The sequence below is a fragment of the Orbicella faveolata genome, unplaced genomic scaffold (genome assembly GCF_042242905.1).
Source record: "Orbicella faveolata isolate gen_17 unplaced genomic scaffold, um_ofav_v1 contig_47, whole genome shotgun sequence".
NCBI lineage: Eukaryota > Metazoa > Cnidaria > Anthozoa > Scleractinia > Merulinidae > Orbicella > Orbicella faveolata.
Genome location: NW_028301577.1, coordinates 26,818,895 through 26,837,001, shown reverse-complemented (window position 1 = coordinate 26,837,001; position 18,107 = coordinate 26,818,895). Strand labels below are relative to the sequence as shown.

Sequence of the window (18,107 nt, the reverse complement as noted above, 5' to 3'; positions counted from 1 at the left end):
AAACTGAGAACAATGGAGTGCTGTCTTTTTCGGGAGCACAAGTAAGGGTTCGTTTTACATGAATACGTGAATACAATCGACTCCTCTGTGTCATATACACTTCTACACATTCAATCCTTGACCGCGAATTTTCACTAGAAAATTCTAATTTGAAAACTCGTCTCGCGATAGACTATGAGTAGTCGTACCACTTTCGCTTTAATAGTCCGTTGTGCGTGGCGCGAAATTACATCGCGAGAAAAAAAAGGCCGCGCGAACTCCTCGGGGTGGGACGCGCGCGAAAGGAAGGTCCTTCCTTTCGCTCGCGTCTCGCCCTCAGGATTTCACACGGCCATTATTTCCTCGTTGTTTTATTTACGGTCTCGCTCGACGGACTAAGTGAAAGAGGGACTACTCGTAGTCAAGTCTCGCGACAACTAAACCTAAACCTAAAAATTTAGGATCGAAACAAACCAATCAACAAGTGGCAACGTTTCCTGAGAGGTCCGCAACAAGTCACACTTTTGTTGGGTATCCAATTTTGTAATAGAACTATGTTGTTTGTATTATTAAATGTTATTGGTTTACTTAAGAAAATGATCGCTATTCTTTGTTCTCAAGTAAAGTTTTGATTGGTTAACTCTTTTCCAAGTGGCCCGGTTCGAGTAGTCGCACCGTAAGACGGATAGTGGGTACTGCTCTCAACATGTCCCTCGAGGGGGCACTTGAAAACTCAGGCTCAACTGATCAAGCAACAACTTTGAAGGTACGACTTTTCCATCGGAATGTTTTGGTTGTTTCAGGTAATTTCATCGACGTTTATGCTGCGGGTGGTGGCCTCGAGGGACCTTCCAGCGTGAGGTAGGCCGTGCTGCTTTAGATCAAGTTTTTGAATTGCGCTCGCTTTACGTGCCTGTCACCCATTTTGCTTGAACCAAAGTAAGAGCAATCCCCGAATTGAAATGTGCAAAAAGATATGACGACTAGACAATCAAATTCCCCGGTCGAATTTTCTATGATAAACGTTTACTTTTTCTTTGTAAGCAGTGGTTCCTACTGAACCAACAAAGCTGCCGAAATGTTGAGCCTCTCTCTTGAGCCTCTCTGAAAGAATTTTTTGTCTTCTACAGTTTTGCTGATCTTCGAACACTTTACGCAGCCAGTTACGACAGCGATAGAATTGTTTTATACAACAGTACGACGGGACTCTCTTACACTTTTCCTGGGAAACGAAACGAACATCCCGGAGATGGTATGAATATGACATTTTTTAATTCATTTATTTTTCGTCGAAGATGCAGACATCGCTGATAAGGAGCGCTATTTTTTCCTCCATACGAGACAACGGGAAGCCACCGCACCCACGATGGGGGTGGTGTTGATCCCTTGTGAACAAAGAAATAGGGGACTTTAGCCGTTCTTGAACAAGTGATCTTAGTTCGGAATGTTCCCCACTGTCGTGGCTGTCGTTTTCGATTTTTTGATTTGTTTTTATCAAAATCTGATGATTTACTTATGGTTTCTTTATCTCCTCCCAGGATCTTTCCGGAATGTTACACTCGACAGATAACACAGATTAAGTTGGAGTTCCACTGAAATTACAGATTTCCAAACAACATTCATTGCATGTAACTGGAATCGCAAACTGCCATATTTTTGAATTTTCACATTTTCTTGTGGGTATATGTTCATTCTATGCACGAGGGATATATATATATATACATATATATATATATATTATTAACATTACATTAACTTACATTAACTTATTTGACTGGATATTAATGTAAAAACAAAAAGAATATAAATCTCTACCAAAGTTGAGATCAGCAGTTTGTCATTGCAATGTCGACATGGCACAAACGCTGTGTAGTCTTGGTTGTAGACAACTCATTTAAATATAGCTTTTGATTAGCGTTTCTATGAATCCAGCTACTGGTAACTAATCGCTTGCTCTACGAAGCCGTCATAGTCTCACTGGCTTTTGTCGCGGATCTAGTCTGTTCACAGATCCTCTCATTATTTTATCTTGAGTTCGTCGATTGCATTTAGTAAAATTGTTATCCACGGGGAATTTTAAAAAAGCCCGAATGCAACGGGGTGGCCCTTGGGAAGGACAAAATATTGCGGATCCAGACCGGCCTGCCTTGCTTGCCCAACATAACTACGATAGATTCCCCCAAAAGGAGACGAAGGTCGAGACCGCGGTGTGGGGTCGGGACGAGTTTTTGCGCGCGTGCTCAGCACTCGTTGGATCTTAAGAGAAAAGGTTACTAGACTGCAAGCCTAATACATTGCATTTAAAATACAGCCAATCAACACAGGAAAGCCGTTGTATTACTCCACGGTATGGCACCCAGCTTTTCCATTGTGCGCTGCGCGCCGGTCCCATCACCGTATTTTCTACGGTATGGTATAAAATAGTAATGCAACGCTTTCTCGTGGTATTCCAAGGAATGTCACACTTGTTACTTACCTGGTTAACACACTCGCCTAAAGGATTGTGTGTACACTGAGGAACTACAAGTGACTCGTCGGATATTCCATGAAATACGACTCAAAAGCTTTGCATAACTAATATAGATAACATAAAAGACGGAAAAGTGTGAGACTATTTTTTATTCGTTTTACACATTTGAAAAATAACTAAATAACTAAATAAATATGCCATCATGACATAATGAGGTGCTTTTCTAGATTTCCTGTCGCAGTTTTCAACTGCTCGATACCACGTCATTCTTGGAATTTTGATATCCTACACGGGCGACCGATATTCTTAACGGGTTGGATTAGTAGACGTAACTAAAACAGGCCTTACAGTGATTTTCGAGGTGTCCAAAGAAATTGCATTTCTAACGTTCTCGATAATGATTGGTTCCAAAAATGTCCGACGTGCAACGGACTGTAACCAATCAGGAAATGCTTTTTTTTTTTCAACCAATCAGAAGCAGAATCAAATTCAGTTCTGCTGAAAGCTCTCCCGCGCTTGGCACCGGTTGGCTGTTTTCCCGCGCGCTGCACTAATGGCTCTTTTCTCGCGCTTGGCACCCGTTGGAAGCTTTTTCTTTGAGGTCTGATTGGTTCATCGTGTTTTTCCCGTGTTGTTGTGATTATCCAAATATGTTCTGTTGGGTTTTGGTTTTACCACAGTCGAGAGAAAATTAAACCACCCCAAACATTACAACAGCCTATGGTCAAGTTCGATATCACCTTCATTTTTGTTTGGAGTAGTTCTGAGAGGACAACTTTAAAAGTATTGTGAGCGTTAGCTTTTTCTAGGGAGGCCCCTTCTATTATACGCCCTCAAAACGTTTCTAAGTATTCGTTTTTTCGTGTTTGAAATTTTAACATGTTAACGGATACCGTAGCGCATCGTGAAAGGTTGGCAGAACTTCCCTCGATGTTTTTGGGCAAATCAGCTTTTAGTTGGGATAAGTATTTTACCTCAACTTCATTCTACATTTTAAATATATGGGCAAGTACATCAACTGATGAAAATTGCAAGGTCGTAATCAAATGAAGCTTGGTGATATAGACATTCTTAATCTGATTCCTGGCGCCTCGATCGTCTGAACTTCGTTGTAAATATCGAAGTAGTCCCCGTGGTCCTGAGGAAGGTCACTATTATCATTGTAGCACCTCTAGCATGATGGGCCGGCCATCGTTAAGGATCGTCTGAGTGGCCCTGTTCTACAAGCTCCTTGGGGTCGGACTGGATCTCCGCACGAACTGGTGCCGGCATGGGTCCCGGCACATCTGGGTTATTCTGAGCCACTTGTTTGTACGTATGTGCGGCGGCTAAAAGGAAAAAAAAATAAAACAATTAAAACTAATTGAATTCCCCTCAGCAGAGATTATAGCTGATAATCTACTGTTATTTGAACATTCTACCGCCCAGACCATTATTATACATTACACTCAGAGTGCAATCTGGGTACGAGTTCTTTTACTACACACAGAGTGGGATCTGGGCTTCAAACAAATTAAAAATACCAGGGCCGGGTTGTATGAAAGTCGGTTAACGCTAACCCAGGATTAAAATTTAACCGAAGCATAAATTTTTCTTGAATAAATTATATTCTACTTCTTATGTTTTGTGTATTTTGAGATAAATCACGCTCAACACTGGAAGACAAACAATATTTAAACAGAAAACCTCACCGAAAATTGCAAAACTGCAATCAAAATTCTCGCTAATCCTGGGTTAGCATAATCAGGCTTTGAACAACCCGGCTCTGATTTGTAGTGGATCCATAACCTAGTATCTTTCAGTTATTAACAGTTGAAGAAAATGGATGAAGTATTAATGGCAGGTGATTGGTGATCACGTTTCTGGGAAGACTTTTCCCAAAAAGTTTACCGAAGCATTATCAGGAAAATTCGGCCAATAGTTTCGCATTTTGAAGGATATAAGAAATAGGCGACTGAAAGTACTTACTGATCAGGTTTTCTTTGATAGAAACAGTTAAAACCAGTAGCGTGCAACATAAGCTTTGCAGTTAAATATTTATGACAATCATGGAAACAACGCGATCACAAACCACGAAAGCTCCATATGACGTGATTATACTTCAAAATATACGTACTTCGCTTTGAACAACAACTTAAAATAACTACGTACTCAATTCGATCACGAAAACACGAAAACCGATCAACATGGAAAATTTCCTTAACTACAAATATGAGAAATGCAAGAAAACAGTAATGGAAGCGGGATCAAAACAGACGAGGGTAAAAATTATCAAAGAACGAACTTCAACTGGAGAAAGAGTTATTATCTACTACTAAATCTTTGGATTAAGTAACCACTGAAAGGTAAATATTCGATCGATGGAGAAAAAAACTCACGAAGCGCGCTTGCACGGAATAAAAACGAGTCAGAAATTTGTATTAATAAAAGCTAAGTAATCTATGGCGACTTGGTAATTGAGTGGTAGAACTGTCCTTTAAACTCAGCATGTTGTAACATCAACAAGGTGTCGCATTTTGCAGTTTCAAAATTAATGATTGGAAGTACTTTGCCGAGACGTTTTCTATGAATGGTGAATGCACTGTAAGAAAAAAAGAAATGCCGAAATCAGACGTGGGAACCTGAGAACTTATTGAACATTCAAAACAACCGTGCTTGATAGCGTAGTAATAAATCACTCGGCGGGCTGATACACGATTTATTGACCTTAAAGTCCAGGGAAGGGTAACAGGTGAAATATAGTGATTATCAATACTTAGTCGATTTAGCCGCACGCAAGGAGACAATTAACGAATCATGCATGACTGACTGAGCAAGAAAATTTTAATTTTGGTTCCACACAGCGTGGAGCGGCGCTTATTATGCCACTCGACTGTTTGGCGCGGGATATGGTCTCGTGAAACGCTGACGTTGACTGCAATCTGTTAACCTTAGTTAATATTTATTTTGGTGAAAACTTAAAACGAATCGACGTTCATTTTATCATAAGTTGATAAGAGATCTCCTTTGCACTCGAATGATATAGAAACACTTAACGTTGAATAAACCGTGTATAATATAAAAAATAAAACGGACGTCACTATGTATAATAAGGAAAAAGATTTCGTGTTTCTCGTCTTACCACGCATCTCATGGACACGGGTTTTATGGCTGTTAATGACAAATGTTTGCTTCTTTTCCAACACTCACCACGCAATAAAATCTTTGCGAAAACTTTTCCACGTCGCAAAACACAGAGTTTTTGAACACTCAGGGACTGGCGTTTACTGCTTTCTTTAAACGGATTTTTGGATGCCAGAATCAGAAAATAAGAAGGAAAAAAAAAAAAAAAAAACAGGTAAGGGGCCATCACGGATCTTGTTGAATGGTTGATGGCCTCTCTGAATATCGAATTTGAGGGGGTGGAAAAAATATATTTGAGGAGGAAGGAAAAATGTTTTTCGCGACCCAGAGTTGAAAACGAACCGGCATAAAAACGACCGTTTTTAAAGGACAAAGAAAAACTGAATTTTAGGCCCGGCAGAATTTAACTTTTTTCATGAAAAATGCAGCAGAGCTGTAAAGAGACATCGAATCTGGGCGTATATAAATTAACTTCATTTTAATACAAAACAGAAATAAAGTGCTTACTAAATGGCACATTTGCTGGTTTGACAATGGATTTAAGAACGTTTATTCCGGCTAAAATAGCAAACACTATATCATCTTGGGAAACCAGCCGCCCAGAAAACCATACACTACAATCTTCAATTCAAAATGACCGACCGGAACGTTTTGCGGAAAAGTGATCGATCTTCTCGTCATTGCGCGGAACTATCGTGGTTTTAAAACCACTGAAATTATAAATTACTCTAATTTTTCAACAGCTCGATAAGCTTTTTTTTTTCTTTTGGCAGCATTTTACACATGACAACGAACTCCTTCCATTAATCTATAAAATAATTCAATTTTGTCTCTTCCTGAGCCCTTCTGCCGGCAAAGATTAGCACGGGAAAAAAAAAGAACAGTTCTTTCGTAAATTTCGTAACAATCTTCCCCCTCTGATCCATCTTTAGTCCTCTATGGATCACTGTAATTCCTTTGGTGATTATCTATCTTAGCGCACTAAGATTTTAAGGCTTCGTACGAGATGAACGAGACTTGTCTCCTTGCAAGAAATGATATAATTAATGAATATCGCGCGGTAGTCTCGCCGCTCTTTATCAGTAACCCAAAGCCATGAATACAGGACGAGGAAATGGCCGACAATTTGAGCTAAAAATAATTTTCCTTTATATCTAAAAAAGTGCAACTCCAAACTTACAAGATTTTCTTCTTGATGTTCGCATGGAGGATGACCTAGCCGAAGAAGACGAGCGACTAAAAGAACGCCTGGATATAGAGCTGATCCGAGTGATGGCGGAACGAAACATCCCTTCCTCCGAAGGCTTGAAGCAAGAGAAGACCTTGCCCAGCGAGGATGCGTAGCCATCGCGGTATTTTCTCATAGTCCATAGACAGACGCAGTGATTTATAAGAGGATCCAACGTGGTCAGCACCAGCACCACTTGGTCGAAGTACTTGTTATGCCAGTTATAAGCGTATAGGATAACGATTCGCATCTGAAATTTAACAATAAAAAGATTATTTAAGAACGTCTGCCAGTTATGTCCGTGTTACGTTCGTAGAACCCGTTCGGGGATGGGACTTGAAATCGCGCCATGTTGAAAGTGGAGGAAAATATGGCAAGAAATAAAAGGGTTATTAAATAAACCGTTCGCGCTGGTCTTGAAACTGCGCCATGTTGAAAGTGAAGGAAAAACATGGTAAGAAACACTGATGTAATCCTGATGGTGTAATTTGTGTACAATGTCATTTCTGAAAGTACACAGAAGCGATTTGATCTGTTCTAACACACCTTATAGCTTATTTATATACGTGTGGTTAGAAAAGGGTTGGCTCTAACGGAGTGAAGCTTTGTGAGAATTATTTTATCCTTCAATCCCCACGTACGTTTTACTGGAGCCCTTCAGTTACGATGCCTTTTCTGTATTGTCTTACGCTGAATTCAAAGTGGTTACAGTAACTCTACGAGCTATAAAATGAGACTCTGCTGGTCATACCGACACTTCAAAGAGCAAAATCTTGTTCATGGAGATCGTGACATTTTTTATTGGGGAGAATTTTTTGATCTTCATCCTAAATCCAAAAAACAAGTCTTGCGTTGAACTTTTGAAAATGCAGGTTTTCTGCCCACACAATTTATTCTGCTATATGCCCGTGTCCCTGGTTTTCAGGAGTACGTAACCCTCTCTATTTACCTTATGCGTCCCATGTCACACCAAAAAACAAAAACAAAACAAAACAAAACACAAAAAAGCAAAAACAAAAAACAAACAAACAAAAAAAGACTTGCATTGTTGTTACCAGCGATCTCACTAGAATACACTGATTTGAAGCCTCGTCTTCGTTACTGAGCCTATGTGGTTTTAACGTTTCAAATTTTGTGGATGAAATCCTCATGTACTACAGTCCAAATGAAAGTTCTTAACCAGTACATGCATGTGTACTGTTCATTAGTCTGTACAAGTTGTTTAAACTTGTAATTCCGTGAAAGAGATCACAGAGTGTGATTTTTCAAATGACAGCCATAATTTTCATGAATTATTCGTTTCAGTTGCTCAGTTCAATATCTCGCAATTTGATTTTTGGTAGTCGTGAAGGAGGCGGACATGATTTGAAATTTGTTAGTTCCAAAGTTGAACTGTTTTTTTTTTTTTTTTGAAATGGCTATAAGACTATGCGTGCTTGCAAGTGAATATATGAAACATCATATATTTGAACTGCGGAGAAAGATATGAAGACATGATTGATCATCGCAGTTATATACACAACTTAGGCAGTTGTGAGATTCAGGCCTGAACGGGATTCGAACCCATGACCTCTGCGATTCCGTTGCAGTGTTCCAGCAACTGAGCTATCAAGCCAACTGGGAGCTGATTATATTGTGAGTTCGTTATATACCCGTAGATTGTGAAGAATACAAGTGAATATATGAAAGATAATATATTTGAACTCCGGAGAAAGATATGACGACATGATTGATCATCGCAGTTATAAACACAACTAAGGCAGTTGTGAAATTAGAGCCTGAAAAAAATTCAGGCCTGAACGAGATTAGATCATCAGATAATAAAAAGTTAATAGCAATGTCATGTTTGTCTAAGGCGTTTAAGGATGTTCTGTTACTTTTTCTGGCAGTCAGGTTAATAGCGGTTCCCATCCGTTGAGTATGCGGGTGAACTAGTCTCATAAACGAACGAAAGATGACATTACTTAACTGCCTTTATATATCTAAGCCCTGGGCTTACACAAGTTCCTAAGGATTTTAGGAGAGCATATATATAACGGGGCCCTTTCCACCTCCTGGGGGGGAAGGAACTAAACAGTATATAACAGGGAGAGCTTATATCGGGAGGGGGATATAACCGTAATAAAAAACAAACAAACAAACAAAAACAGACCACCTTTGGAAATGATCTGACAACAAATGACAAAGGCCCAAAATTTGACACTTTCATCTAAGCTCTCCACTTGCAAACGAATTAATCGCCGTAAAACCTTAGTCAGGCGCGTATTCATATAAGTTTTCACCGTTTTACGGAAATCGGTTTAAAATCCCGGAAAGAGGACTTGAGGGAGTTAAAATCCAATACACTCCCTGGGGGATCATGGCACAGGACCCCTGAGCCAAGAAGATTGCGCCTTCGGGGATTATTTTATGAAATCAGTCACCATTTATCCTACAGTACGCGACAAAAGTGTTGAGACAGTTCACAGTGAAATTCGATTTTCGAGCGTCTTGGAAACATTCGCCCCCCTCCCCCCTCCCCCTTGCCCCAAACAGCGTTGATTTCTCTAGTTCTTAGACTGCACAGACCACAGCACCACACAACATTGAATTGGGGGGCCCGCAAATTAAATGGAATAAGAGGTTAAGTATCGAAAAGCGTCATTTTCTAACAGTGTCTCGACTACTTCTGCGCCCATTGGAGATCCGCCGCTGGTAGGAGTACAGGTCGAGGGGGGGGGGGGGGGGTGGGTGGGGGGCAAACAGGAGGACTCGTATTCTGCAAAAATAAGGAATCCAGTCGTGGATTGTGCTGTACAAGCTAGAACGTTTCTTCCTGTAATTTTTATTTAGACTGGGCTTTGGGTTAACGGATGAACAAACAGCTCCATGTTTCGTCTTGGAGATTTGAGCGACTTTGGGGGAATGCAATTAATCCATGGGATGTGGTTTAGTTTTCACAGAACTTTGATCTCTTATATCCGTAAAAATGGCCAAATCCGCCATGTAATCTTGATGAGAAATGTCTCCTTTTAAAATGAAAAACTTCCCATATGTCATTAAAAAAGAGCAAATTGAGTTACAAATGTATATTTCAAGTTTCGTTTTAGCTGTGTTGTGTTTATATTAAACGAAAACCATGTCAATAATATTTACTTAAAGACAAAACAGCACAAAGTCCTCTCATTAACACGATAAACAGCGAACTCGCACTTAAATTTGTGATGAATAAGGTTTAATTTATTTCCCTACAATTTTCTTTTGCCTGAAAATAGTGAGGCTTCATGAGATCGAGAATGAAAAATTTTCATTAAGCAACAAAAGTTTGCGCAGATTGCATAAAATAACATTTTAAAAAAATGCGTTGTATTTGATTCCCGCCAAGCTTCCCGCTGAACTTCACAATTCTGCGAAATGCCAAGTTTTCGTGCGAAAACCACCCACCAGGTGTAAAGGTGAAACTTAGCGCCCAAAAGAAAAATTGTAAAGTTCTTTCATTTGCTATTCTACCTTCCTTTTTTTTTTTTGCACCCATTACATTGTGATTTGTTAGCGGATATTAGCATGTAGGATTTTCTGTGAGAAAAGGATATTGCATTGTAAGAATTGGTGGCGGCAATTTTCTAGAGGGTTGAAATAAAACAATGTAAAGAAGAAAAGGAAAACACGGTCGTATCTGTTTCAAAAAAGCGTCATTTATTTCAATTTTAAATTTGCTCGCGGGCAGTTCATTTTAAAATACAGGATGTGATGCCAGAAAAAAGATAAAAAAATCATCTTAGCTTTTTCACTTTCACCGCAACTGAAAACCGTTCCGTTATTTTAGCAAAACTAGGCAATTAACTTTAATTAATTATTGAGAAAAACAACGGAAAAACAAAATCATAATTTCTGTGCGAGTAGCAAAAAATACAGCCTAAGGTTGTAGACTTTCGATCTTTCGGTCAATTTTAAACTCTTACTCTACAGTGGGTCAACTCGGTTCAAATATTCACATAGTTACACGCGAATTAAACGAGATAGTGGGAGCTAGCGAAATGCTATAAAATATTTATTGGTATCAACAAGCGACTAGCAATTACTCGTCTAGTTTCACCGCTATATTTTAATGTCTTGCTCAATAAAATGGGAAAACAGCAGTGAAAAAATGTCATAACGTTGCCTGCAACTATGTCGACGGACAAATTAACAACAAGCCGTCAGTCTTTTGCTTCGTCTGCTTCCCTTTTCATCGAAAGTTCATCGTACTTACTCACGGTGCATGCAAATTTTTACACGTTTCAAAGCATTCAGTGGCTGCGGGAAAATCAATGTATATCTTTGTGTATTGACGTTTGATGGGGTTTTCTACCGTCAATTTTTTACCGTCAATTAAATGGTCAAATGAGTCGGTATTTTTATTAAAATGCAGTCGGAGAAGATAGTCTACGAGCTTCGCGAAAAGAGTGGCAGGATAAGATGAATACATTAGCTATTGGGGCGACTTCAATACATCATGCCGATTAGCACTAAGATTCCCGCAACTACATGTATCAACTAAAAGCTAGCCCTGAAAAAAAAAAAAAAAAAAACCTATCGGTGCTCAACTGAGGCTAGTCGCCAATTACAGTGCGTCATCGAAGGAATATGAAAAGAATTTATTCAATTTCCCAGCCAACCAAGAACAGCACTGGTGATAAACTCGTCAATGAAATCTTGGCTTCATCTTTTTTTTTTTTTTTTTTTTTTTGAGGAAGTAATATAGCCAACCGCACGACAAAGTGCATGTGGACTCCGCTCTTTTATCAATTCTCGTTGGCATAAATTCTGTAAGTGGTGAAAGGTGATAAAAATTAACCGTAATAAGGAAATATAATTCCGATATTTCTGCGCCGAATAATGGAAAGATGCCGCTGTTCGGCTGAGAGCGTTGTAATCAGACTTCAATTCGCTTCTATTACACACTGACGCACGCTGAATCGGGTTGATGCGATGGTCGATCACTTAGCTCGAGATAAGCAAGTCCTCGGGGACATCATTATGCAATTTTTGTTTTATCTTGGTTTGCCTCACGGATTGGTTTCAGAGGAAACAAATTCATTCATTCTCTGCGCTTGCTTTTGTTTCACGACTGGTCCGATCCCTGTTCATATTTCTACCACAAGCTACAGCTGTTCCCGAGAAATTTCGAGACGACCGACAGAAAATAATAATTTTCATTGGAAAATATTAATTTTCACTGATCTGAAAAAAGTTCGATTTAATTACCACTAGCCTCTGCGTCTAAAGAAGAAAAACACAATGACGCGCTTTTAGTTTAATAGCTTACGAAGTGTTTAGCGAAGACGACTGAAAATTCAAATCGAGAGATATTTACAACTCTTCTTTCGGCCAACGCGGGTTTACCCTGAGTGTTGTGATGCTTTTTATTGCAGGTTTTTGATGTCTACATCAATTCAAAGCTTACCCTTCGTCTCTTATACTGATTAGTATATTCTAAACAATACGCCCCGATGTATTCATTTCTAAGCGACTTTTTTTTGCGTTTTTCTGTTCCTTGGGTCGATAAACCAGCTTAATGCCACACATTACCTAAACAAACCACGACAACAACACGAGGGACTCGGTGAAATTTCGGGCTAGAGAGGTTTATTTTTTCCTGATTTCCGAGCTTGGATTTCCGGTCACTTAAAGCGAAGCAGCTTGAACCGACAAAAACCAAACTGATCAAGTCTGTACAGCCGGCACTAAGTTAATGAAAGAAACATGTTGGTGAAAACAGTCTAACCAAACTTGTACACGCGCGGAAAAGTTACAATAACATTAACAAGATGGAATCTATAATAACATTAGCAAACAAACAAAGCAAAGATATCCAGAGGTCGGGCGCGCGAAAAAATAATACCAAATTACGCATAAATTCGCCGGTCAACGGACGTACTCGCCTATACACTGATAATTAAAAGATAGTCAGCACTTACCAATATTGTAGTCCAACAAATTGAATAGCAAACGGCCATCAGCGCCACCATCTTGGCGAAACTCACGCAGGCAGAGGTACCAGAGCTTTTCGCGCGTGTCCCTTTCTCGGGTCTGCTATCTTGATCATAAACATCGGAGAGAGATTTTTTCTCCAAGACATGCAGCGTGTAGACCACGTTGATGTTAGATAGCACCATTACTAGCACTGACAGCACGTAATGCGTCGACATCACATACACCACCGCCTTGGTATCCGTGTTGTGAGACTCGACCGCGTAGCTGCACACGCCGGTGGAGACGTTCAGCTCGACTCTGTTGAGCGCCGTCGGTAAAATGGCGAGTAAAAAGGAGTACAGAACCAAGACGACTAGCAACACCACACACTTGTGAAAAGTGACGCTCTCCTTGTAGTAGAAAGGAAAGACGATTGCGCCAAGTCGCTCTAAGCTCATCATTACCACCAGAGAGATGGTTAACGTGCCGAAAAACAGAACGCCGAACGCGACGAAGTGACACGCGCCAATGTCGCGCGACCACTCACCCGCGAACCGAGACGAGATGAATGGTATATACTGAAAACAGGCAATTCCAAGCCCTGCCAAAGACAGAGCGCCCACCAAAAGATGCGGGATTTTCTTCAGCGAAGGCTTGCGAACTTTGACATAGGTATAATGAAGTGCCAAGAAGTTTAAGACTAGAGTTATAACAAATAAGATGACCACAATCGCGCCTATAAGCTGGTCTTTCCATGTGATTTGATTGCCGGTCTTTGACATCTTCTCTAAAGGCCACTTATTTAAGCAATCCCTCGTTTATCCGGCTGAAAAACACAGCCAAAGACCGGTTGGATAATTCCTCTTTTTTGCTGACAGTCTGACAGTTTTTTACTCATCGTTTCTTGGCGCCATGGAGTTCCGCTGCCAACCGAGAGTAAATTTCTCTGCCATCAGTCTTCAGCGAGAAGATTTCAGATGCTTCGCCTGCTCTCAAGAAACGCGCATTCGTGTCAGCATCTTGTTTGAAATAGCGATATAGTGAAGTGCTTGGTGATGGCTGTTTTATGGCTTCTACAGAGCTTCATTCCATTTGTATATTCGCTTATTGGTAATGCGCGCGCTTGTCGCTTGAGTGACGTGTCTTTCCCTCCCACGCAAACTGAATTAACATGAGCTATTGTTCACTGCGACAGAATTTCAACAACACTTAGATTTTTTACAAGAGAACACAGGCAATCACAACTTGTCTGACAATTTCAAATAAAAACCGTCGTTCGTTGAAGTTCTAAACTTTAAACCGTTCTCATCCAAGAAGTATTGTAACGTGTTTCCCAAGCATTGTTCTGTCTTGGAGAAAGATTCCGGGCTCACCAAAAATATATATGATAAAAATATAAGTATAAAACATAAAAATATGATAATGTTTTACACGTATAAAAACTAAAACACTTTAATCGAAAGTCAAAACAGTCTTAGAATAACTCGTCATTAAGCGCATTAAGAACTTCATTCGGAGTCACCACCGCAATACAATTTACAGCACTTCCATAAAAACAAACCATCCACAAAAACACGAAGAATCTAAGAGGGCGAAAACCAGAATATTACTTAAACGAGAAAAACGTATTGTTTGGAACGCTAGCCCCATTTGCTCCAGATAATCTATTATCATGCAAATTTTTTTCTTTCTCGTGTACAAGTTGTGTTTGCACATTGCCAAAGCGGCCGAAGAAATGAAATTCTTTATTGTTGTAGAACAACTAATGCACCTGCGACGCTCAAGATGACCCGGAAATAGCAAATTCGTCCTTTTTCTTGTTTCAAAACTGAAAACACTTTCTAAAACACATAACTCGAGCCTCGAGCAATATAATACCGAAAACGTCGCGCAGAAAGTCCTTAGGTGTATGTAGATTTTAATGGTAATACGGAATCGAAAGGTTACTAATTAGTTTTTTTTGCTCCTATGATGAGCCGAGCGAAACTGAAGCAAGTGTTAATATCGAAAAAATAATGGAGTTATAGATTGAGAGTGGGCGGTGTTAAAGAATTACGGAGTACATTATAACGTAAAATTGCTTAACCTTTTACCCAAGTGCTGGCTGTATCATTACATCCTTAAAGAAAATTGCCTTTTTCCACATAAACATCACGACGCACTGTGGAGATCAAAACCGAACCGAAAGGGAAATTCTCCGCGAAAGATTTCAATTGGCAAACACTAAATGTATACTAGCTATACACCTCCGCAAACAGCCATAAATTACTTCGAGAAAGCGAGCACCAGATGGGTTTTTTTCATTACAATTATCTCAATTCGACGCTTTTCAGCTAATTTGGAAGACATTTTTTAATCGAAATTACTTTGCAAGGTAAATATCCTGTAGCTTGAACTCCCAACTTCAATAAGAACCAACTTTTAAGCTGTAAATTCTGGTGCACATATTAAAGTTTAATGATGGCAAAAACCTTTGAACAAACAATCGTAATCAAAAACCATGATCACAAAAGTCCTATCGCTGGAGACTCGAGATAAGAATGCTTTGTCTACGTTTCCCTTCAGATTGCAAATCGCTCCTATTAACGTTCGTTAACCAAAAAATAAAACAACCTCGCGATTCAGCAAGGAGAAAAGAATTCGAAAATCTATCTTTCGTGTCTATAATGGCCAATACTATCACTAAACGAAACTAAATAAATATGGAAATGAAAAAACTCTGTTGTTAGGAAGTCTTGTTGCAGACTATTTTTATTTTGAAATCGTAGAACCGTTTTTGTTTTGCCCCTTCGGAATTGAAAATAGGGTGCACAGTTTGAAACAACGAACTAACATTTATTTATTACAAGAGCACTAAATCGCTTATCTTATGCCTTCGGGGCAATGTGATAACTAAACATAACAACAGCTGCCAACAAACTGCGAATTTCCATATCGCCAAATAGTTTGTGAAAAAAAAATGGCATGAACTTCATGAATGCAATCCGAATCGCTGTCTTCATAAGGCATGTAACACTTAAGCTTTCCTCTGGAATCACAAGTCTCATAACCAGGGCATTAACTACTGCGTTAAAACATGCTTGTTAAGAGTCGATAGATTTTGATATTACTACATGCAAATTTATCATATGTATAAGGGTGAAAAAAAAAATCGTTGTTATAAGCGAAAATAAAACAAGAAAATTATTGACAAGACTTGCCGAGCATCATGTCGCTCGACACTTTTTGTGACCACAAAATCGATCGTAGGCATCATTTGACGCTAAAAAAGAAATTCCAGCCCTGAATTTATTGGCATACAGAAACATACAAAGTTAACTAATGATAGTGAGACACACGCCTCTAATGTTTACAAATGTTTTGTTGATTCGGAGATTCATGAATAGTTGCATTATTTCCCACGAAGAATTTACAATGTATCCAATTTAACCATTGGGTTGTTAAAATTACCAATGAATAACCTTTTCGACACGCTGGTTATTTTCGCTTTGGCGGCACCGAAAGGTAAATAACTTTCATTAGCTACGCAAAAAGAAAAAAAGAAACTGAAACTAGTGTTAATAGATTTTGCATTAACTCGCGAAACGATTTGAGCGTAAATTGAGCCAACTAATTCCACGGGCATTAAAGAGTTACTTTCACTGTTTCTAACATTCAAAGCACTAAGCTATCTGAAGACTGAATAAAAGTATTTATGAAATGATCAAAGCTTAGCGCTTGTAATCAGAAAGCACTTCTACCAATAGCTCACTCTTCCTAAAGATCTACAAAATTAACCTGAATAATCGCTACGTATTCCAATTTAATTCCTCTTTTTTTCAATACCATATGAAAGGTTTACTATCACAAAACAAAAACTTTCTCCAGCTACTAGATGTAAAAGCCGATTTGTGTAAAAATCCATCGGAAATTCTCGCTAATAGCTGTAGCTGCCCGAGAAAGTAATGAGAATTATCACACCTTATGTACCAGACTACCACATCCACTGCCTTCAATACAACGAAGATCATGTTGTAGTAAAAATAAAATTTGATCACTAAGAGTTTTATAGCATAACAAAATTGGAAAAACACCTTGAAATTATGATACTTTTAAAGAATTTCGAATATATTATACCATCAATTTCCCATTTTTTTTTGTTGTTGTTGTTGTTGTTTTGAGACACTTGGCGATTGCTTGGTGTAAAACAAGAAGATCGAGAAATAAGAATAGAAGGCAAACTTAATCGCACGAAAAAATAGACAGCAAAAGCTCTGAAAAAATCTTCCATGAAGGAGAGTACAGATGGATAACAGTCATTAACTCACACCAATTGCCTACGTTCCCATGTGAAGAAAAATGTCATAATGCGCGCAGAAAAAAAAAGGGGAAAATTGAACAGCGCAAACGTCATTGCGGTTTATCGTTATCAAAACCCACACGCTCTAAACAGTTCTTCTCAAGAGAATGAGAGCAAGACCGCAATCTCCCGCTTCCATTCGCATTGCTATTCAAACTAAGATGGCCGCCATATTGGAGTCGAGCACTTTGTTTTGTAGACAAAACATTTTTAAAAATGCGACGAGGGTCGACAGTATCAGTAGTTTCTCCGATATCACGAAAAACAATATTTTTGTGTCGTTAATTTCAAAGTGATTTAAATGGGGTCTCTTAAGAGCTCCGCAGCCAAAGCCTCCATAATCAGTTTTACGTCGTGTCCAAGTTATCGCCGTCATTTCAATGTATCAAAGTAATGTACCAAAATGGCTTATGTATATCAAGTGCCGGAATTTTCTAAATATTCTTTTTGTAATAACATAGATAGAAAAAACACCTCAGCGCTAAAATTTGGGCAATTTGTCTCTTTCAACGTTATCTGCGATCTCAAAACTTGTTTCACGCACGCAACACGATTTTATCACATTGGTTACGCAAGTCACCAGGCGTTTTTCTGCATAACAAATTTCGTTCGACAAAAGTAGAAACAATTGAGCCGTAGAAACTGAATCAAAAGCGCTGAACTGTTTCTGAAAGGAAAACTAATAAATGGGGAAAACACGCCAAGGAAGACTGACTAAAGTAAAAAACATTTTTTGAAACAATAAAGCTTCGAGACCAACTGTAGCTACACGGAGTCGAATACTCCTAACTCATACACCACAAACTTAGCACATGTTGAAAATGCACTATTCACAAGCTTTAATTTAACCACACTTGTTTTCCTTTGCACAAGAAGCGGCATTCCAGCTAATATTCTAACCTACCCACCTTTACCAACCTACTCTACTGGTTGTAGCCGGACAAATCAGTCTTGTGTAAAAATAGATTATTTTGGCTACATATAATACATCCCGCTTCCCCTCCCCCCCCCCCCCCTCACCCTCCCCCTCCCCT

General features: G+C 39.2%; 2 protein-coding genes across 2 annotated transcripts in view; one reads left to right on the top strand and one right to left on the bottom strand.

The window, feature by feature from the left end:
• Positions 1–2,660, top strand: part of LOC110068794 (uncharacterized) — a 14,713-nt gene extending 12,053 nt beyond the window's left edge. The window contains exons 12-14 of the mRNA XM_020776206.2: positions 783–840; positions 1,110–1,231; positions 1,518–2,660. Of these exons, the coding sequence (XP_020631865.1) occupies positions 783–840; positions 1,110–1,231; positions 1,518–1,549 (212 nt within the window). The 3' untranslated portion in view covers positions 1,550–2,660. The remainder of the gene's footprint in view (positions 1–782; positions 841–1,109; positions 1,232–1,517) is intronic.
• On the bottom strand, positions 2,584–18,107 carry LOC110068767 (uncharacterized). The gene is made up of 3 exons (XM_020776175.2): positions 12,740–18,107; positions 6,753–7,050; positions 2,584–3,777 (listed from the first exon to the last, which is right to left on the bottom strand). Exons 1-3 carry the CDS (start codon positions 13,514–13,516, stop codon positions 3,644–3,646), a joined length of 1,209 nt encoding a protein of 402 aa, XP_020631834.2. The 5' UTR covers positions 13,517–18,107; the 3' UTR covers positions 2,584–3,643.

Coding starts and splice junctions, on each gene's coding strand:
- LOC110068767 (XM_020776175.2), bottom strand. CDS start 13,516: ATGTCAAAGACCGGCAATCAAATCACATGGAAAGACCAGCTTATAGGC. Junction 7,051..12,739: donor TTTGTTGGACTACAATATTG/GTAAGTGCTGAC, acceptor GTTAAATTTCAG/ATGCGAATCGTTATCCTATA. Junction 3,778..6,752: donor AACATCAAGAAGAAAATCTT/GTAAGTTTGGAG, acceptor TTTTCCTTTTAG/CCGCCGCACATACGTACAAA.